We start from the raw sequence: 23,519 nt of genomic DNA on the forward strand, positions 1-23,519 counted from the left end.
TAAATCAATCTTTGTTTAGGTTTGTAACAATACTCTCACAGAATCTGGTTTGGTCTTTTTCTCCACAAAGTAGAAAAGTCATATTCTGTAGTGATATAATGTTACTATGCTTATATTAATAATGCATACCACATTATGCTTATTAACCTCTAAAACAATATAAGATGAAACCCTCATCCTCAAGAGAAGCAATGAAATCTGTACTATCATGCTGTCTTTACTGAATGAATCGTGCTTATTCTCATAGGATTGCATTCAAATCCAAAGACTATTTGGCTGAAACCCTTTGTTCCACTTCAGTCCACCCAGTCCTCATGTCAAGGCCTTGCATAGGGGCTTGAGCATGCCTACTGCATATTCCTGCAGTAAATCCACTACTTCTATACAGATTCCTTTTGTACTAATGGAAGGAATTTATGTCCATGCCCTAGACATTTGAATAGTACTTGAAGTGGTATTTCGCTACCCTTTTACATACAGTCAGATTTGACTTAACTGGGAATAATAGGTATATAGATAAATATAGCATAAAGAAGTGCAAAAGAGAATATTTTCCCAAAAACTCACCAATTGGAGGCCAGTTTCATGTGAAATTATCTCAAATACTGTATTCAGAAAACTATAGCTGTACCTGGTTTATTCAACATATATATTATCCCCTATTTTTATAGGGTGGAATGTCTACCAAAACAGATAGCCAAGAATGAGTACTTATATTACATAAAAAAACTTTGCCTGTGCTATCTACTATCCAAATACATATACACTCTAAGTCAAAGAAATTAGAGAAATTTAAACATAAGTACTTCTTCACATCAATACTTTTGCAGTTTTGTAATTGCCTATAAGTATCAGGAGTTTCGTTTTGTTTTGTTTAATAATAGGAGTAATTTCAATTACTTTATGATGTAATTACCCATTAAATATATGAAAATGTCTGATTAAAAGAGATTAGTTCTTTTAAAAGAAGGCAGTGATGGTGGTGGGTGGTTTAAAAGAAGATAATTTGCAATGTTTTGTACCTTGCTAATGGACTTATATGACTGTGCCTCAGCTCTAGGCTTAATATTTTAACCCACTGCCACTTGCCTTTCAATTTAATGCCATCTGTTTCTAATGGCCATTTAACATTAAGATAATGACAGTAATATTATCTGCCTAATTAACCATGCAGACTCTAATGGTGCACTAACTGGTTTAGATAAAAGAATTTGCTGATATCTCCCCCTACAGAGAGAATACTAGAAAACGTGATAAAACATACCAGAAGTAAACAGTGTCCCTGGCACTCAATAAGTGTTCATTCAAATGCCATTTACTCAGTATATTTAGACAATCAGTACTTTAACATCTTTTCAATGTCTTTATGTTCTTACTGGGAATTATACCTTATGCAATCATTGTAAATCTTTCTGGAATACCTAATTGCATGTGCTTTCAAGCAAATGAATAAAGATATATCACCTATTCAATTTAATGGAAAGCATCTTGCCAAATTTTTAGTAAACTGACATTACTGAAATTCAGTTTTGACCACAGAAGCCTGTTTTTCTCTTAAGACCTGTCTGAGCAATTTCAGATAACATAAAACCACACAAATGAAACCTCACACTGGTATGTCTTTTGTCATTTATTTCCACTGACTTCCTTGTGATTCTTTTTCTGGGAGGACCAACGCATTGAACTTTGGGGCAGAAGCAAGACAGGTTTATGGGACTGTGAATTCCCAATAGATTGAGAATTCCATATTTGAGATGGAAGGAATGTGTGTATTCATTCATTTATGCCAAGGGAACCAGAAATTTTCATCCTCCAATCCTGAAAGAACGAATGTTTTAGCAGTGCTCATAAATCCTTGAATATGTTGGGGATATCCCCAGCATAGCACTATCTTTTTTTTGGATAAGATAGCTGATTATCTGAATGGGGAAAATAGAGCAGATCTAATCTGGAACCTCACTAAAATAATTGACGTGGTGTCACCATGGGAAATGATTAGTTATGCTGGTGAGAATAGGGATTAGTAGAAGAATGTAAAATGTTTAAGAAACTGACTCTAGCTGTAATGCTAACATGTTGTGTTGACAGTGAAAATTCTGGGCTGAAAAGGAATTGAAGTAAAGATTCTCAAAGATCAGACTTGGGACTGATGGCATTGAATATTTCATAGATTAAATTTGCTGACATGAGCTAATGAAATCATCAGTAAAGAGGAAGACCAAGAGGTCACGTAGAAAGACCTGGATGGCTTTGAGATAATGGCAATAAAGGGGGTGAAAATCAATAAAGTAAAGCTACACTCTCAGGGACCAATAAGAATTTCTGCTATCAGCTAGGAATTGCTTATCTGGAAATGAAAAAGGAGAAAACCAGTTGTGTATCAGTTGATCACAGAGGCTATATTTAATCTGGTAAATTAAATGGAGTCAGGAAATGTTCCCAGACAATATTGGAATGGTATTATTCACTATTATTCCTGGCCTTGTTTTGGCTCTTGCCAACAACTATCAGACACGCTTCAACAGCTACTGCATGCTAGGGGCTTTTCTCCTTGGCATTGTGTCTGAGATGTGACTATGTTGTTTTGTAGGATTAGGAGTTTAATAGTATTGATAAAGGCTATACATTGCAGTTGAACTCAGTGCCAAAGAACAATCCTGTGAGCAATCCCTATCTATTAATATAGGAAGCGCAAGAATCTGTCATTTTCTAGTACAAATATGACTAGAATGACAGTGACTGTCCCAGAGGGTAAAGTAGTGAAACTGTAAGTTATTTGTGAAACAAACACACACAGTTCTACGATTCAACAGAAGGGATATTTCTGATAGAAATTGGAGACAAGCCTTTTACAAAACTTTTATTTTTTTTTTTTCCTAGAACTAAATTAAAATGTGAAGTACAGTGAAAGGCTATAAGGCTGATCAAAAGTGAATAGAGTTGCTGTTTGTTCTGTCTAGCAATCAAAAGCAGCATAAAGATGGATCATAGTAAAATGTTATGAAGAGCCAAAAATATTAAAATATAATGCTGGTGAAAAGGTATAAAGTTCAGTTTATTAAAAGCATTTTCTCACTTCCAATCAGACCAGAGATTCTCAAAAAGTCCTACAAAATTAATTGATGCAAAAAATTAAGAAGCTAGACACTGATCCTTTGTTTGTAGGAGGGTCTGTTACAAACTTCTGCAGTTGTGAGGAGCTAGGTTGGAATATGAACCCTGGAATCTGCCTTCTAATCTGATTTTTCTTAAAGTATTTAGAAGAGCAAATACTCAGGATCATGAAAAAGGGTTATGCAGTCTAATCTTTAATGTGAAATACTGCTGAAATTTTCAAAGAAATGAATGTGAACAAAACCACAGGTCACAAATACTATTTTGATTATGACAGAAGTGAAAGGAAACTGACTACAGCACTTACCTCATTCTTCAACTTGCTTCCAGAGAACCTTTGAAAATAAATGTATTTAATTACTTTTTCATAAGCACAACATTTGTATTTATATATATATACACACATATATATACACACACATACATGCAAGCATATACACATACATACATACCTATATATACATATAAAATAGTTATATAATATAGATCAACTGGAAAAATGACTATGATTCTCCAAATGTAATAAGAATAAAATTGATGTTTTTTTCCTTAACTTCTGCCATTGGCATGTAAGTGCCTGAGGGTATCAGGGAAACCTGCTGAAAGATATATTTTAAACATGAAGATTCAGATCATTGACCAAACAATGTACGAAACTCAGTTTCAGTTATTTTTCTCTGAATCTTTGCAACTTTGCAAATATCAGAAGGGGACCATAAGTGCAGGTCCTTGAGTCCAGGAAATTCATAATGTTCTTGATACAGATGAGAAAACTCAGAATAGAAAAAAAAATCTGGAATTTACACTTCTTGGAAAAATGAAGAAAATGTAATGCTCTTTCACTCTCTTTCACCACAGTATTATTCTGATGTAGGCAAAATCAATTTCTGAGATGAAAGATTCATTAGCTGTCAAAAATACGTTGCAGTATTGTGACTGTGCTATTAATAGTCCAATTCAGAGATTCCAAATGACGTTATTGGAGTATGAGGCAACTCTTCAATGCAAAAATTAGAAAACACACATTTTAAATTGTAGCTTCTTCACTAGAGGATGTGTAAGGATAGAGATTCTAAAGGATCATCCTAAAAATAGATGTGCAAGATAACTACGGCTTGCTTGATCATTATTTCCTGTTCTGCTAGCTGGTAAGATACTGTGGGCGATATGAAGTCTTATAATTATTAGCAGCAATATTGTGATTTCCTACTGTTCTGATGCTCTGCTGACAGAAAAGACAATCAGAGGCTGAGGGACTATGGAATTCCACCTGCCCAGGACATCATGCGATGATTCATCATATGTTAGTTACCTTCAGAATTTCCTGGTTTGTTGATAGATGAGCATGAAAAAAAGTGTAACTCAGTTTGACTGCGAGTTGCTAATTAGCTTCACAGCTAAATGTTTTTGTTATGGACTGTGGATTTCCACATGTACAGCATAAAGTATGCAGAATGTACAATAAGAACACTAAACAGCATCTGCTAGCATTACTCTTCCAGAGCCTTAATCACTATCTCTAGCTTCTCAAAATGATGTGTATACCAACAATTTTGGTGTTAGGTATGGACCTTTCACACTGCAAGGCTTGATATTTAAAGGAACTAGGAGGTCAATTTACAGCAGAATTTAAAGATTCAGGCATTGACAACCATGCTTTTAAGGACTACTGTGCTCAGCTCAATTACCTAAATATCAATATTTGAATGACAATTAAATCTGAAATGGTAGTAGAGGCCTATATTTAGGCAACTAAACCAAGGCCCCTTCTAATCTTTTGACAAGCTGCTATCTAATATGCAAGTCTTGTGGTAAAGACCTCCATATGCCTTTATTTGTGCTGGTAGGCATGGTGTGATCTGATACCATCATCAAATCATATATTTTCCCTGCCTATTTCTGCTCCCAGTTTGACTCAGAAACCATTTTTATAGCTTACCTACTAGAACAGATATCAGGCAAAGGGCAGAGGTTAAGATGGATCATTATATCCAGCATCCAGCAACTGGCACATTCACTCGCTATTTTGAATCCTTACACTACCTGACTTTTCTTCTCCAGAAGCCTGTTATTAAACCCAGGCTACCGCATCATTGTCTTCATATAGCCATATCCAAACACAGTGATGGCCCAGAGTGTTCAAAGTCAGCATGTGAGCTTCTGTTCTAAATTAGCTAGTGTCTGCTGGACCCTGGAAATTCAACACCTCCAACATGAGAGCACAAGTCCTAACACAACTAAAAGGTTCCTTACTAGTGAATCATAAGCAGTTCATAAGATGAGAATCTAGTCCCTCTCCTCATATTTCTTTCTGCCTTGCTTAGTGTAACAGAAATGCTAGCAGTACACCAGAAAGCTATTTTATAAAGGCTGTATCAGAAATCAGGGCAGCACAGTATTCAGAACAAGCTTCCCAAGTAGGTCTTACAGTTTATATGTCTGGGATGGATTGATTCAAATTGGCTTCAGTTCTTCAACATCAGATTGCTGTTACGCAGTGTGAGACTGCTACTGATGCACCTTAGATGCTCTTCTGACTTATCTACTTTCTGATCTCTCCAGATGTCATTTTTAAAGCACTTCTCATTCATTGTAGGGACAACTAGAGAAATCTGTACATTCCTTGGGGAAAAAAATTACCTAAATTTTAGGAATTTCCAGACGTGATTCCTTTGGAGGATTTGGCATAAGTTGCCTAAAGATACAGATATGTAGAGTGTGGGATTTTCAAAGGTGCATAAGAATCTTTCATTTGAAATAGGGGTTGTCAGAACAGTAAGTACTCATGAAAATCTTGGGGAGTACCTATGTACATATTTAAGTGAGGATATACCATTGAAAATCCATCCCTGAGGAATTTTGTACAATCTCCAATTTCTTTGCCTTCATCATGGCTAGATTGTGAAAGGACAGATCTTTGCAAGAAAAGGGCACTGGCTGACCTAAAGCTGAGGACTAAGTGTGGCTATATTCCTTTAAGTGAAAATAACTGGTTTTAGTCAATTAAATGAACAATTTGTTCAAGATAATGTTGCATTATGGAAAGAACTGCATCTAGCTGTGTACCAGCAACACCTCTGCAGCTCTGGATAAATAATGGATAGAGAAATAGCATATTCTAGTCTTATACCTGAAGTCCTGCAGTAGAAAGATCCCACCTTTTCAGCATTACTGGCAACATTACCCTCAGTTTTTACACTTGCCCCGTTGTTTGGGAAAAGTCTCTTTGGGTATAACCTGAATCTGCCAGCAACTGAATTTTCTGTGTGTGTTTATAAAGTCCCTTATTCCTTTCCTTTCTCAGAGTCCCCACTTATAAAGGCACACTGCTGTAGACAATGAAAGCCATCATTCAAGCCATATGTGAACAGAGACATTTGTTTTACGAACTATTAATCTTTGGCAAACCAACAGGCAGCTATCGTAACGTATTGATCCTGCTAGCTGTCCCTTAAATAAATATAATTAGAGCTTCCTGGGTTAGGTTTAAACTGATATTAGCCAGTCAAAGGATCTGTAAATATTAATCTACACTGACCCCTCCCTCCTGCCCACAGGTGCCAGCTTCACACCGTTCTCCGGACGTTTCATAATGGGAAGCTGTCCTGGGGAAAGAAATTGGAGGGTGACACACAAGCAAACAAAATGAGACAAGTGTTCTGGAAACCGTGTTTTGCTGCTTTACACTAACAAATCCTCTTATGATGTAAGCTGATGCAGCTCTACTCTGACTTCAAAGAGGCCATACTGGAAGATACAAACAAGAGATCTAGATCAAGCTGTTAAATTAAAATCAGTGTCTTTAGGGAGCAAACTGCTGCCTAAACCTGTGAATGCCAGACACTGACATATACAGCAATATTAGTTCTGGTATCAACAACAATTAATGTCCTATAAATACCTTTGTTAGGGAAGTTTAAAGTTACATTTTCACTGACCATCTTTCTAAAGTAGGGATAGAAGCTATGTCTCAGATGCTATGTTATTGTACCTGGTTAAGCCTTTTCCAGAGTACACAGAGTGGTAGTATGCACTGCTTTCTTTAATGCCAATTCCATAATAGTGATACCTGCGGAAAAAAGAGGGGTGTTTTTATTTCTGTGTGACATAAAACAAACTGTCAAATTGGTTTTCGATGCTACATGAAAGCTTTTCTTTACAGTTTCCACTTATTCCTTTCACTGGCATAGAAAAAATCTGGTCTCAGAAAACAGTATTGTCACGATTTGATACAAAATTCAAGGCTGGCATCTTCTTTAAATTTAAAACATTTTCTCTCTTTCAAGAATGTTGCTGGAAGAACAAATCTCCCAGAAACATGTTATATCTCTTTTCCCTGACATGCTTTCTCTTTCATTTTATGTCCAGTTTGTTGCAAGGGTTTGATCCATCAGGTGTAATCTATCAGGCTTACCGCTGTTACGTTTAGAGGTCTACAGAGCACTTTTCAGTTAAAAATAACTCCCCAGTAATTTTCTCCACTATAAATTAGTGTTCAGCCTCCTGTGACTAGCAATGTCAATATCTCATTCATCCACTCATCTCTCAGGTTGTAGGCTGACTGACTGCTGCATTATTTAGTTGCTTAAGCAGTTATCATCAATTGTTTCCCTCACTGCTCTCCTGGAGATTATTGCTCCAAAAACAGAAACAAAAGAAGGAAACATGTTTATTGCTCAGCCTTTGCATTTCTGAGCACAACACCTTAACCAAAGACACTGAAGAGGGTGGGTTGGTGCTAAGAAAACTAGCTATGCTGTAGATACTGCTTTCCACTGATTTTGCTACAAAAGTGACCTCCAGGAGCAGGGCAGGAGAGCAAGCTGGGGGCAGCTCTTTCTTCTTCAGTCATAGCAAAGTTTGCTTGAGTTCATCTATCAAGGGTGATAGGCCCTGTCTTATAAATTCAACAAAGTACATTTAAAGTGGAGTTAAACCAAACTTGTCTAAGAATGTTATGGACTGCATATTAAGGATCATTTGGTTTTAACTAAAGTCATCTTGAAAACACCATGGCAGTAGGTTTAACTGAACTGCTTCAAAGTAACACTTGCTGTTGAAGTACCTTACTTGCAAACCAAGCATAACATACAGAGAGTACATTGCAAGATCATTGCACTAATTTCACTGAAACATCTCAAAGACTTGCATAAAAGTTCACTCTTAAGACACAAATCCTCTGGCCGATAGTTTAATAGAACACGTGAGTTTTCAGCTCATCTCTGATGTTCCTGGTGATGCCCATTTAAAACAAAAATAAATAAAAATTTACAATCTTTTTGTTTGCTCTTGTATGGGATGGTTGCAGGTAAGAACAAAAACCTCAAATGCTTTACATTTACAATGCTGACTAAAGGCATTAGATACAAATGATAATTAAGGAGATGTTCATTATGGTGATATGTTTGCTTAGCCTAGGTGTCTTTGAAAATCTCATCTGAAATAGTCATTCTGTTTCTGGACAGTCTATTGGGTGCACTCAGGATTTTATAGCCAAGAAATTGTGGCAGAAAGTGGCTGCATAAACCTATGGCATCACAGGTTTTATTTTTCATCTGAAATTTATGAGTCTACGTAATATCACTGGAACACAGAGGTACCTGGTGACCCTTAGGAAGGCCAAGAGTTTCTTGCCTATTTCGCTACTGTTAGTTTTCTTTCCCCATAAGCATATTTCTCTGATGAATGGTGATGTGGTGAACAGAGCATTTTAAAATATCTGTTCATACTCAGAAGCTCAGACATAGGACCATCTGCTCAGTACAGTTCTCTTTTTACCCAGTAAAGTCAGAACTGACTGATCAAATCAAAGTGACACTTGAAGGTGGTTTAGGATGCCTTTCATTAAATGTGACCTTTCATTAAATGTCATAATGCTGGACAGTTGGCCTCCTTTTCAGATACAGTAGTGCGTCATCTCTGTTGTGAATTAAAGTCCTGAAGGTTTTCAACCAACAGCTTTGGTTTATGGGTATTAAACAGATGGACTTGAGCCATACACCTGAATCTGAAAATTTCTAATATTAGACAGAGTTCTGGCAAAAATGCTAAAGGCATGAGCATTTTTTCCTCTTTCATGGAAATTCAGTTAGTTTAAACATGACACAAGAAGTCTTAAAAATGCGTATGTATGGATCCTTTGAAATAATAGCATTTACTTAATCTTGAATTTGCACAGGATGAAACACTAAATAGAGCTGTGACCAGTTCTTTAAAAATGCTACAGGCAGAGTAATTTATTTGTAATTGGCAATGTTAACAAGCAGTTGCCGGCATCTCATTCCAACACCCCAAATCTCTCAGTTTCAATCACACGTCATTTTGTAAATTCTAAAAATAAAACCTCACGCTTTCACCACAAAATTGGATTTCCCTGCTGTTAAAGCTGAAGTGGGCCAGAGGCCAAAGAAAATCAGTAATTCTTTACAAAGTTAGGATTCGATATCTAGATTATTCACATCTAATTCAGTATAAACATATTTGGGCTAGAAACAGGAACTGTCATATGATTTGGATTCTCAGCTTTCTGATGGCAGACACAGTACTTGTTCGTGTTCTGGAATGCCCCAAGATACCGGAATTTACTCCTTTCATTTTTTTTTATTTTCAACTGCAGAATAGATTTTTTTTTTTTTCGGTATCTATTCAGTGTGTCTTAAAGGCATATAAATTATCTTTCTAATCTCCTTGAATTTTTAGTACTAAAAAAGTACAGCTTTCCAGTCATGACACAGAAGCAATAAAAGAATAAATAAATTATAATCTGTACTTTTAAAGTTCTGTCTGGAGTACTTCACAGAGGAATAAGGTATAAAGATCTTTATTCTCTTACACACCTAAGTCCTTAGCTGAATAGCTTTGACTCCCTGTTGATTTTTGACTTTTTTGATTTTTTACTCCCTGCTGATTGCAGTAGACCCATTCCAGACACACTGACAATATCTTTAACCTACATCTTCAAGTACCTTCTTTCTCTTTATGTGCCTATTTACATGTATATTCCACTCTTATATTTCTATTGTACAATTCATAAAAGGAAATCAGTCATCATAAGGAACTTATTCTCTGTTTTTGTAACAAACCTTTTAAAGAACAAACTAAACTGATTTTCTCTTAATTTCAGTGGCTTATTATAACATATGTTCCTATGTAGCTAGTAGCCCTGATTTTAGCATACACGGACAGAAATGATAGCTGATAAGGAAATGATAGGCTTAAGCTGTTCAGGGACTTGCAATAACTTGTTATCATGGGGCCAGCTGCCGTATCAGTTTTATTAACCCACTAAATCACTCCTAATAAATAAGATAATAGTTTTCAGACATCATGGATAAAAGCTAAGATTCAACATTGATCAAAGTCTACAAAGAAATTAAATTGTAACTTGAGCTCAAACAGCCTTCTGTGTGTATGGTCTGAGCAGTATGCACATTTTCCTGAATAGCTGCTCCAGGTAATTCATGTACCATGAAGAATATAACTAAATTCTGGTAGTGGCCGTAGCATGTTCAACACTGCCCATGCAAAAAGGTGGATTTGGAACCTGCTCCAGGTCTGGGTCTTCTCCCATTCAGCAGGGATACAGAAGTCTTCCCCTTCTATTCAGCAATCTGGAGTGAGCAGCATGGGTAGTGTTGTTAACAAAATTGTGTTTAGTTTGTTGTACTTTCTTGGTCAACTCTTTAAATGAGTGTTTTAGTATTTACACCTCTGTACAAATAGGTTGTTGGATGTAAACACAGAGGGAGAGAGACTCTGAGGTTAGTTCTTAATAATCAAAAGTTCAAATAGTCGAAAGGATTTATTAGACCCATTTTTAAGGCCCTCCTTTATCCAGAACCTCAGATGACAAATGCTGCTCAGAACTAACATTGATGTAAGTTCTTGCACCTTAGAGCAGCACCCGTGTCTCAGCTTAGATCAGCAATGCTTTCTGGAATTCAGTTCAAGTGAATGTTAGAAAGAGTTTGGACTTGTTTCGGTGTGGAAGAAAAACAACGGCTGCCACCTTGGAATGGATGGAAGAGGGAACCGACTTACTTTGTTTTCTTCTGTCCACAGCCAGGCTCTATCAGTGTGTTACTGTGTATGCATACACTATGCAGCAAGGTGCTTTATTCCTAGGGAGGCAGCTTTTCTTTGCACTATAAGAATAATGATTCCATTAGAAAGGAATTGTCTTTTTCCTTTCATGCTTTTGCAACATCTAAGCACTGGATGATGATTGCCTCCCAGGCAATACCACCGCACTAAACATCACTGTCAGGAATAGTTAGTACTGTTACTCCTCCTACTAATATTATATCAAAATAATGACACTAACAACAGAACTAAAACAATGTCACTCCACTACCATGCTTAAAAAATTAGAATTTAACCGCTAGTAAGAAGTGTCTCCTACCAGTCCCAGTAGTAGTCCCAACACTGCTTACAACATCTAGCGTTCAAGCTGACAAAAGCAGTGAGTAACCAGTCATTTAATGTAACTGGTGAACAGCCCCTTACCTTACATATTAATTTAATGAAAATACTTCCATAAATGATACTTGCATGACTAACTGCTACCTGGCCAAAGCAGAAATGACTTTGTTCCTTATTAGTGAGACTATGGTTCTGATATGATCCACAACATCAGAGATACTGGTTGTTACTTATACTACCACTCCTCAGTGACTACTTGCTGCCGTATTCGGTCTCTGAACTGGAGATATTGTCACTTGTGCCTTTTACGAGGCTCTTTTCTGCACAGCCAGAACAACGTAAATCTACTGTAGTGGAAACGAGAATTGCAGACAAAAAGTCTCTGAGGAAAAATCCAGTGGAAAAAAAAAGGAGAAACAAATGCCAGATGTTCAAACAAAACCTGCTGATGCCTCATCCCTTTGAGGAAATTGCTCAAGAACAGTTAATCCATATGAAAATATGGCATATAATACCACCAAGGTCAGTAGGACTATTGGATCTGCTGAAGAAAAGCTGCCCATGAAGTACTTCTGTGATAGTCTCGGAGAAAAGGGAATTACACTGACACAATTAATTTTGTGGCGAGATTCCCATGTCAAAAACTTGTTTTGAAACATACCTCTTTAAATTACGCAGATACATGACATTTTTGGAAGTTTGGATCCTGATTGGATCTTGTTTATCAATGTATTAGGTATGTCAGATCAAAAATAAAATGAGCATTTGGCAGTCTTTTCCCCTTGTATTCTCTCATTCATTATGATTTGAAAGTAGTTCTCCAAATGCACTAGGTTATGAGTGTAAGACTTAACTGAGACATTGATGAACTAGTAGGTTGTCAAATATTCCTGGGGACTATAAATGCCAGATCTCCTAAAAACTTAAACACAACAGCAAATGTCCATCTGCAAAGCTGACTAAATCTACAATAGCTTACGCCTGTAACTATAGCTCAACTTCACCACAGCAGAAAATCCATTAAATCTCTTTCCCTTATAAACTACCCTTCTAAATGTAACTCTCCTCAAAAACTCTATTCAGCAACTACAAGACAGATTGTGTACTCTGTTTTTCCTGAAAAAACTCAATGGATTACAAAACTGTAAGACCGTGACAGAAGCTAAACAAGAATTGCCCTTTATTATAGAAAGGAAAACACTCTATGCAGGCTTTCCTTTGGATTTTGTTCTTATTAATGATTTATTAAAATAAATATTTGAGATATACTAAAGAAATAATGTCTTTTAAAATCTGTAATTGAAATTATTTCCCATTTTGTATATGCAACAAAACCTAAAATTCATTAATGGCATCTCCAGTGCATTCTTCATCGAAAATAGGGTGGGCTTGCCTGGCTATTTCTGATATATCTAAGGTAGGAAAAGAGGCCAGCATAACGACACAAAACAACCCCCCCAGAATTGTAAAAGTAAACAATGCATCTTTCAGACATTCCTAATATATTACAGAGCACTTAGGAAAACCACAATCTTGTGGGTTTTTTTGTTTGTTTGTTTTTGTTTTGCTTTTTTTTTTCTTTCAGTCTCCTTTCATTTTGAGTTTTGCTTATAGATTATTGAAAGACAAGAATACCTTTGTCTTTCAAGGCTAAGCCTTTCAAAAATACTTTTCCCAAACAAACCAAATGTCTGATTTCCTCTTTTTAGTACCAATATTCTAGTTTTCTATCTTACTGACTAGCAAAATTGTTCTTTGATAGTTTTTTTGGTCTCCAGTTGTGTTTTAGTAAACCATCAACTCTTTGTACTTTCTTCTATAAGGCTAATTTAATGAGTCTTACTCAGTATCTACATAAACACATTTGTAATTTTAAGCATGAGAACAATCCTACTCACAATTTTAAAGGCATGTATGTCTCAAAACATAGGCATTAATAATAAATGTTTGACTTCTATGTATACACAGAAAGCTGGACACAATACCTGTCTTAATTTGCTCCTCATAGCATTGTCTTATTTTTAGGACAAACCTATTTTGAAATCAATAGAAATTTACAGATAAGGATCTGATCTAAATTAGATTTGGGATTGAAAGCCATTAAGTTTTTTGAAAGTTACTTTAAAAGAATAAAACTATATAACTAGCCTTATTTTATGTAGAATGGTATGGGCACACTAAGTTTAAACTTTTTTTTTTAAATAAATAGAGATTAATAAACATCGAAACAACAATTTAATGAACAACACTAAGAAAAGCTCAGAACCAGTGTTGGTTTCAGGCAATACAGAGCACTATTGTATTTGTGACTCCCCAAACAAGGGCAGAGGTTTCCTAAAATTACCTAATTCATACCTTGACATCAGCAATACCCTACGGCGTTATTTTGACTTCTCTACATTCCTTACATCAATACACCACACATTTTTTTTATTTCCTTAAGAAGGAGGATTCTCAATTAAAAATAAAAAAAAAATCAGACTGGGGACAGTTCAGCAGTACTTCCTCAGCAGCCTTGGTATGAGGGCACAGGTGGGAGAGTGGATGTAAGGGATGTTGCTCCAACTGTTCTCCACAGTTTTACACTAACTTTGTCATGGCCTAAAGGATAATGCCAGAATCTGATCTAGCAAAATATTTTGCCATAGGTGATGCATAAATATCTATTCCCACAGCCTAAGGGGCGACCTTATCGCTCTCTGTAGGTACCTTAAAGGAGGCTGTAGCAAGGTGGGGATTGGTCTATTCTCCCATGTGGCCAGTGACAGGACGAGGGGGAATGGGCTAAAGTTGTGCCAGGGGAGATTTAGGTTGGATATTAGGAAAAACTTCTTTACTGAAAGGGTTGTTAGGCATTGGAATGGGCTGCCCAGGGAAGTGGTTGAGTCACCATCCCTGGAGGTCTTTAAAAGACGTTTAGATTTAGAGCTTAGTGATATGGTTTAGCGGAGGACTTGTTAGTGCTAGGTCAGAGGTTGGACTAGGTGATCTTGGAGGTCTCTTCCAACCTAGACGATTCTGTGATTCTGTAACATTCCACAGTTGAAATATACAAATCAACTGGATACATTATACATGAATACACTACAGACTGTGTACTAATTAGAGTTTTTAAAAATTATCCATAACAAAGTGCAGATGTATAATTTCTTCTAAATTTAAGATACTTTTTTTCTGGTGTCTTTAAATAAATCACTATTGTTATCAAGAGAACAGATTGAAAATTGTCAGATTTGCAAAAGGCAAATCACAGTTAAATAGCACATTATTTGTAGAAAGATGAATGGCTGTAAAAATACGTTAAATGTTTTTTTATACATATATGTACATATATAACATTTTGACAAGTTATTTGCAACCAGTGAAAGGCTCTTTGAAAATGATGATGTTTTAGAAGCTTAATCAGTTTAGTTTTAGTAACTATGCCTGCAGTAATGTTTTCAAATTCAAACACTGTATCGGTTTCATCAGGTGCATGAAAGTTAACACTAACAGCTTTCCATCTGAATACCTCCTCTACCAATTACTACACATTATGGAGGCATGGAAATGTATTTAATTCCTACAATGTATTCTGTAAGTGGATACACAGATAATTGTGCCTTACTTTGAATGGCCTCTTGTTCCAAGCCGCCTTGTGGTAAGGAGAGGGAATTTCTGGCGAATGGTCTAAAGAGAAAATAACAGTATTAATTTCTCACAATGGTATACTTTTTTTTTTTTTTTTTAAAGCAATCTCTTCATGGAAAAAACTGGAGAATAAATATGCAGTCTACTGTACTTCATGAATTTATGACACGTAAGCCACAACATAAACAATTCAGCACGTTTTACACTGCAGGGGTCCTTCTATCCTTGTCCATCTCACTGTGTACCCCCAGTCTTCCCACCCTTTTTGTCTGTTCTTCCTTTCCATTTTCACTTCTACAATACAAAGTCTAGTTTTCTTCACTGGGATCCTGCACCATTCAGGTCCCTAAAGTACAACTGTGTCTTTCGCTTCAGGGATCTAAACAGAAGCGAGGGAAAGACTTGGCTGCTAGCTATTCCATTTTGAAAGTCAAACAGCTAGAAATAAAGTGATTTCTGATTTGAAAATTGTGATCTGAAGGTTAAGGCAAGCAAATATTTACCTTGTGGGCATTTCTATCTTCTTGACTATCAAAAGGCTGCACAGGCTTAAACATACTTATCTGCACTGAAACCCTATGAAATTTCTGTTATGATCTATGCTCCATATAAAAAAAAAAATCATGTTTTGTGATTTAATCCAAATCAAGCAAAACATTCTGCCACTGGAATCCTGAGATTGAGATTAGTGCCCTAAAAATATTCTACTCTTCCTGCCCTAAAAACATTCTGTTCTTCCTGTAAATGATGCTTAAGGGAGATGGTTTATTAAGTAAAAAACTAATTCGGTAATAGAGGTAGAACTAACGGTTGGATCTAAAAGCTAGATCATGGTCAAAACAATGTTTAAATGGAAAGCTACTGTCTTCCTCATTTATCCTGAAACTATGTAATGAAAACTAGACATATACTTTCTCAGTATATCCAATTCAAGAGGAAAAAATTAGTAAGTTCATTTTATGAACTGGATTTTACATCCATTATTATTATTTAATTAAATTAATGCATTTTGCTATCTATGAACAATGAACAGATCGGTAGTGTTTTAAAAAAAAGATGATCCTTGAAGCATTTTTGGTTTCCTGTTTCACTAACTACTCAGGGTTTAATTTGGAGAGTTCACATCTCCCTTTCATTAAATGATTTCAGGATTAATTGTAGGGAAGGGTAGAAAAGAGGAGGAATCAACAATTTTTCATTCAGGAGCTCTTTGTGTTATTAATTTTTATTCCCCTTCTTGTATTGCTTATTGTGTCACTTCTCACTTTACACTGCCTTTAGTATAATTAAAAGTGTCTTCCATATCAGATCTGTTTTTGTGGAAAGAGCCCTATTAATGTCACCATTAAAAAGAGAGAGGGAAAAAAAAAAAAAAAAAAAAAAAAGCTCTTGGAGAAAATGCCATATTGTTATTTCTTACAAAAAAAAAAAAAAAAAAAAAGAAAAGGAATCAAAGGGAACTTCAGTTTCATTACCCTAAAGCTGTTGTCATGAAATCCTTCCATATGTTATAGTAGTAATTAGTTTGACTCCATGTGCATTAGCAGTAGGAAAAAAAAAATAATTTAACAGGCATTTTGACATAGGTGTACCAAACTGTTAGTTTTAGAAACTATGAGAATTAGTCTAATGAATGATGAAGACTTTTACTTTTTACCTTCCCAAAAGTTGCAGCACAAGCAGGTTCCAGCTTCTCTTTTCTGCAGAAGTCTAAATAATGTGCATAAAGGATGCATCTCGGTAAACAAACTCCTTCACAGACAATGTAGTTTTCTTCCAGCCTGTATAGAGAAAGAAACTGGAAGAGTAAAAAGCAACATATCATGTCTCTCCAATTTATTTTCCTTCTGTGTTTATGGCACTGCCCTCTTTTTTTTTTTTTTTTTTTCATTTTACTGAAGATATCCATGACAGAACACAGATGAGTTTCTAGTGAACAAGACAGGCACAAGAGACTGACTCTACACTTCATGTTTAGGGTAGTTGCAGAATATGGAAAGCATGGGGCCAGGTCCCTTATTCTTAATGAGCCTTTTTCAAAGTCTGCACACTTCTGCTTTAAATAATTTTGATTTAAATGACTACCACCTCAGAGGCAGCCTTGCTCTGAAAATATGAGTACTAACTATACTGTGAAAGATTTGGGTTTAAGGCTGTCCTCTGAACAGAGCAGGGGCTTGAACTTGCACTTTCTCTATTTCTAATACCTGGAGTTATGTCTCTTTTCTTCCTACTTTTGCTTTTTAATTTTCACGCTGGACCTGAAGCTATTTCTTGACCAAACCACACGAAAAATCAAAGATTTGACATTTTCTGGAGGGTATGCACTTTTATGCATCAGTTTACAAAAGGCAAGTGCTTAGGCAAAGGTCATTAAAGTCTAATTTTAAAAACAAGTAAAAATTGTCTGTCTTCCCTTTAACTGAACTCTTGGTAACAGCTAGGTATTCCACTCTTGTCAGTTTCTTTTCTTTATCAGTCTCCATTATCTGCTACTCCCAGAATGATTTGTAATAAATTTGTTTCTTTTCAAATTACAACAATCTATATGAACATACTGTATAGTAAACACTGCATGCTAAATAATTTTGCACTGACTCACGAGACTCAAATCCTTTCAATTTACTGTCTGCTCTAAGAAGTCAGATGTAAACTAAATTAAGAAACCGGGATATCTGGATTATTCCTTTTTTTTTTTTTTTTTTTTTTTCAGGTTGAAGGAAAACTCTAAATTTATAGTCTGGATTTGGTAACCAAGTTCCCATTTAATTCAATATTAGCTCCCTAACTTCAGGAGTATTTTAGTAAAGACCTGTATGAATTAAAGTCTGCAGAATTTGACCTCTTATGTGTTTAATTTTTGCCCAGATAAAATAAGGTAAAGGGAGGGTGTCTGTGGATGGTGGAATATAATGTAAAAATATATATATTGAGACGATGGAAATCGAACAGCCATGGCCATACAGGATAATTAAAGCATCCATTTGCAGATGGTAAGTCTGAGGTAACTTTTCATTTCTACGTTTTCCAAGATTTTCGGGTTTATCATTTCTAGGAAGAAGAAATAACCCGATTTTACGGAAACAAAATAAAGTATAATCGACTGTCCATGTGTTGATTACTACCGTGTTCCCGCACACCCGGGACGAGAAGCTATGTAAGCTCCTTCCAGGTCTATGCTGGATGCTTGCACCGTCGGTTCAGGCACAGTAAGCCGATACTTGGGATTTTTCTCTTGCGTAAATTCGGTCTTTCCCGATTTTTCCCAGCCAGTGCGGGTGTGACAGAGATCTCTGTTAACGGATAAACTTCTGCTAATTAAAGAAAAATCGGAAATTTAGGGGGAGGGAGGGCCTCCTTTGTACCGGGGCTGATGGCAGTGAGACCGGAAAGCCCTCAGCCCCCCGTCAGAGGCAGCCCCGCGCCCGGCCGGCCCTACCACTGCAGGGTGAGCTGCGTCTGCTTCTTCTTGTCCTTCATCATCTGCGCCACGCTCCTCTTCGCCGCCGGGCTGCCTCCCGCGCCCTTCAGCTTGCCGTCGCGGCCGTCCGCATCCTCGTCGTCCTCCGAGAGGCTGTCGCTGCCCGCACGGAGCTCTGCGAGCCGGGGAGGGAAGAGCGGAGACGCCCGGGGGGGCTCCGTTAGGGCCGCTCCTCCCCGCGGCGCCCGTTCAACGGCGCCCGTCCCGCCCCACGGGCCCCTTACCTGACTTGATGGCGGATGGCTCCGGGAGCCCCCTCTCGGCGCCCGTCCCGTCCCGGGCGCAGGGCAGCAAGCCGGCGGCCAGCAGCTCGGCGTAGCGCTCGTCCTGCTCGGCCGGGAGGCGCAGGAAGGCGCCGTCAGCCTCGGCTCCCTCGGCCATGCTCCTCACCGGCACCTGCCGCGCCCCATGGGCTCCTCAGGGGCCGCCGGCAGCCTGAGGGGAGGCGAGGAGGGGCAGGCCTGCCCCCGGCGGGGCCCTGCCTCCTCACGGCAGCCGGGGGAGGTCGGTGCCGAGGGGACGGGGCTCGGCCGAGGTGCGGGGAGGCTCGGGGGGGCGCTTAATGATTAACTGCCGGCGGCGTGAGGGAGCGACGCCCCGCCGCCATCTCCTCCCAGGGCGGCCCCGGGGGGCTCTGCTCGTCCCCAGCCTGAGAGGGCGAGGGGCGGCCGCGGGGCCGAGGAGTTGGCACCCCCCCGGCACCTGCTCCTTAAGTCGTCGTGATTCTTTATTGCCTTGTTTAACTGTTGGTGCTGGAACAGCACGTCTTGGTTGTGTGCAAATAAATCGCATCGATGTGACAGGCGTTGCTGAAGTGCCGGTGTTTTTCAGTATGCCAGCCTGGAGAGGTGGCCAGGGACCATAACAGGAAAGATGGAACGGCTTCTTCTACACAGCAGTTGTTGGTCGGATGCCAAAGTAACATCGTCACTGCAACATCCCCTGCTTTAGTATGTCCTCATCAGAGCAAAATCCCAGGCCCCGTGCTCTTTGCTGTATAAAGTCTGGGAGATTTCAGCATGGCTTGCAGTGATGAGCAGCCCCGAGATGTGCTGCCAGATGACCTCTTTCAGCCCTCAGGTAGTGCTGGGCTGTCACAGGAATGAGGCTTGCAAGGAGCTGTTCTCCCATCTGTGCTCTTCCATTGCACCTCGACTCACGGTCCCACCAGCGGTATGAAGCGATTGAATATTATCATTTCCACTCCTGCACAGATACATCATCAGACCAGTTATGACCTGTCACATCCATATTTAACAAAACCCCAGGTGCACCCATACCTGCCAAAGGCCTCAAAAGGCATCACAAGGATGAGTGACAGGCTTCTGAAATGACAAAGACCTGTGGGATAGTCCCAGAGTCAAAAATGACATTTAGCCCAAACTTTCTGCTCTTTCCATTTACTCCTCTGCCCATACCTATGTAAAATATACTTCCTTCTTTACTGGTTGCTCTATTCAAACATTTCTTCACAGTTATCACATCTCCTTCTAACTTCATATGTGATGCTATATTGACATTGTCCATATGGCTATGTCCACATATGATTCTGCCCGTGTATCAGTTCTTGGCATAACTCATTGAGACAGTTCGGCTTTTGTTTTCAATGACTTTGTTTTGAGGTTGCAGCAAAATCGCATTTGGCCCTTTGACTTCTCTGCAATTTTTGGCTGACCTGACTACTTCAGAGCCTGGCCCATGAGGGTCGGTATTTCTACAGTATAATAAAGCCTCCCAGCTACTAACTGTTGTGATGAATCTCTTGTGAGCACAATTCTATGTCTTCCTGGTAATACAGAGCTAAATGTACTATTTGTTGTGTAAGGGCAGGATTCTCTTTCACTATTATTTCAGAACATCTTTGGTGACGCTAACTAATTCTAGTCATCACCACACAGGGATTAACTGTGTGAGGGGTCTGGTCCAGGGACCAGCTAGTTTATACCCTGGGGCAGCAACCATTTATAGTCCCTTCCTGCTGCTTCTGGGGGCCAGGGACTGCTTTAATTAGCTTTACCTAAAATTGATGATGATTTAAGAGCCATTTTGGTAAATAGAAGTTCTCCTTGGATTTAGTAACTTTTTCTGGCTCATACAAACACTCCTCTACTTGTTCTTTCAAAGCCAGGAAATGATTGTTGTGTGGTGTTACCTCCTTTGTATGAAATTAAGCATATATTTGCAGCAGTAAAGAAAGAAAAATGGGTAGGCCAGTGCTCCTAGGTAAACATGTAATGTTTAAAGCCTGCATGAGAAAGGTACATCATCTACTGCCAATATGTGAGGAAAAGTATCTGTTCTGTAATTAATAGAAATATGGCAGGTTTTTTATAAGTGACCTACAGTAAATTACACATAAATTATTCTTATCTGACAGTGTCCTTTAATAAACTCAAATTGTTTTTAAAAGTTTCCATACAAAATCTTTGACGATGAAAGTAATTAATAGGAGGGGAAGATTAATCCCAGCAGGCAAAGTGAAATTCTGAATGTTTGAGCTGTTCACTCATGCAGAAATATTACAACCAAATCCCTCTGCTTTAAAGAAAATATTTTTCTCCACATTGTCTACTGTACACGAGGTTGGATGTGGGTGCTGTGTCTGGGTACGAAGTCACAGGGACTGCTGCCCAGTGGAGCCTATGACTCTTGTCACGATGGTCCTGCCCCTCCTATTGGCACTAGTGTGTAGGCTTGCATGGCAGTGAGGATGTACAGTCATGAAGTTTGGGTTAGTTTGTTTTGTGTCTTATCCTCTGCTACATCATTCCTGCCGGTGTTCTTGAAATTCTGGTTGTTGTCTCATACTGCATCATTTTCACAGTAATGGAAAGTAGTGCCAAAAGACATAAAGGGTTGAAAGAAATCATCTTGTCCCTCCTCTCCCTTCCCGTGAAAACAAGGCAGGATTATAGACAGGTATTGTTATATGATTCCCAGAACTATTTGTCTCCCTGGTCCTTAAAGCTCTCCAGAGAGGGCAGGTCACATCATATCCAGAACACCTGCCAGCGAAAAATATTTACTGGTGTCAAACAATCTCCCTTCAGCAGGAAGGACCTTCCAACACCCCATATTCCTCTCTCCCAGCAGGCTAGATCTTATTTGTGATAGTATTTTGAACAGCAGAGTGGAGAAGGAACATATTTTTTCTCTTTGCCTGAACTTATTTTTGCCTTTTTGTTTCACTATGTAAGTTTTCTTTTCCATCCCTCAGAGTATACTTGCTCAGCAGTCATCGTGTCATGCTTTGTAGTCAGGGCGTTCTCAGAGTAGTTTTAAATTTCACATTTCAGACACTGGTGTGGTACATATGTGGTATTTCATTGGCACGGAGGAACTCCTGACATGGACTGCCAAACCCAACCAAATAGGCCAGGGAGCTGTCCACAGGTTTGCAGCCTGCAAGTAATTTTCTTTGTCATTTTGAAATTTTTATTGTAACTTCCTCAGAAATCACGATGCCTTTGCATTATTGGAACTAAAAGAGTTACCCTTGCTCTGGTCTTCATCTTTTATCTTACTTATTTCAGCCCTCTACCTTCTTTCAGACAATTCCTACCCCTACCTTTTTACCACATTACTTCCATTTTCAAATCCACTTACCAGTCTGATGGGCAGATCTCTTACTTCAGCTCTGCCTTCAGCGGCACCTTTGCTATTATTTATGTTTATTTGCCTGGCTTCTCTATTGCCTTTGCCTCCCTAATGCATTTTGAAGCACTTAATCCAGCATTAGCAAACTATCAAAAGTCCATCTTCTGTTTACTGAACCTTAAATGTGAGAAGTTGTCGCACCTGCCTATTGAAGGTGTTGATTTAAGGCAACTGAAAAGGTTTCTAGCAAAATAACTACCACACTCTATAATACTCTTTTTACCTGAAGGAGTTAATTCCTAGTTTTCTGCTGTTTGATGTAATCTCAGAAGCATTCATCCTGATGGAAAGGTCATATTTCATATAAACAAAACACAGTGCTTTCATTATCGCTTAACATTCTTATCCTTGTCCTGTCTTCCAAGGCTAGTATCATGGCTAGAAAAATGCTCTGAGTCCTTTTTAGCAAACATCTATGAACAGCAAAACTGACATTTTCAAAATAGTTTTCATGCGAGGAACAAATCTTCACAATTTAGCTCAAGTTTTGATCTGTTGTCCATCTATCACCCAGAATGGACTCCTGGAGTATCCCGGACTAACCCTCCTGAAGCAGGAACAGCTTTTTTCCCTGCGATGTGCACCCATCTGTGTAGAGCAGCATCTAACAAATAATGCAGCAGATGGGGATAAAACCTCCTTGTTCTTTTCTCCCATTCCTAGGATTCAGAGGCTGACTCACCCAGCACAAAATCACCACCTCATCCTCTTTTGAGATCCACATACCCACTCCTGAGAGGTAGCAATGTGTGCTCCAGCTCTTTGCTGGAGCAAAGGAGAGATACTAATAGCTAAGGCAGCCAGGCAATCCTACTCTCCCATTTGAGCCCTGTATGGCTGGTGTGGACAGTCCACACAAGATTTATGATCTCAGCCTTCGGGAGACAGAAGAAAGGGGGCAGATGCAGAACTGGGCTATCTGGGGACATACAGGATAATACCATGAACATTAGAGTATTGCTAGTGCCTAGGAATTTTAATATCATTTGGTGTTGTGCACACTGAGACTTGTGGTCTCATCAGTGCTGCTCATTGCTGAATGAAAGAAAAATTGTGAAGCAAAACTGTTGAAGTATCCACAGAATCTGTTTCTTTATTATTTTCCTGTTCCAAAATTGCACTTTTTTATTATTATTGAATTGCAATCATGTTAATTGTCCCTGGACAGGAAGCATGGGATACATCTTTTCTAACTTTGTCTTGGAGCTAGTTTTCT

The 23,519-nt window shown here is 38.4% G+C and overlaps 1 protein-coding gene across 2 annotated transcripts in view; it reads right to left on the reverse strand.

Annotated features, from left to right (window-relative positions):
- RFX6 (regulatory factor X6) overlaps positions 1–20,753 on the reverse strand; it is a 38,774-nt gene extending 18,021 nt beyond the window's left edge. Inside the window, exons 1-6 of one of the 2 annotated variants that reach the window (XM_048065596.2) lie at positions 18,871–20,753; positions 18,605–18,761; positions 16,823–16,946; positions 15,143–15,204; positions 7,106–7,183; positions 3,422–3,449 (exon numbers count right to left, since the gene is read on the reverse strand). In XM_048065596.2, coding sequence (XP_047921553.1) covers positions 3,422–3,449; positions 7,106–7,183; positions 15,143–15,204; positions 16,823–16,946; positions 18,605–18,761; positions 18,871–19,027 — 606 coding nt within the window. In that variant the 5' untranslated portion in view covers positions 19,028–20,753. The remainder of the gene's footprint in view (positions 1–3,421; positions 3,450–7,105; positions 7,184–15,142; positions 15,205–16,822; positions 16,947–18,604; positions 18,762–18,870) is intronic. The other variant, XM_048065595.2, reaches the window with a different exon arrangement.
- Positions 20,754–23,519: the final 2,766 nt, after the last annotated feature.

This window comes from Anser cygnoides, chromosome 3, assembly GCF_040182565.1.
Source record: "Anser cygnoides isolate HZ-2024a breed goose chromosome 3, Taihu_goose_T2T_genome, whole genome shotgun sequence".
Taxonomy (NCBI): domain Eukaryota; kingdom Metazoa; phylum Chordata; class Aves; order Anseriformes; family Anatidae; genus Anser; species Anser cygnoides.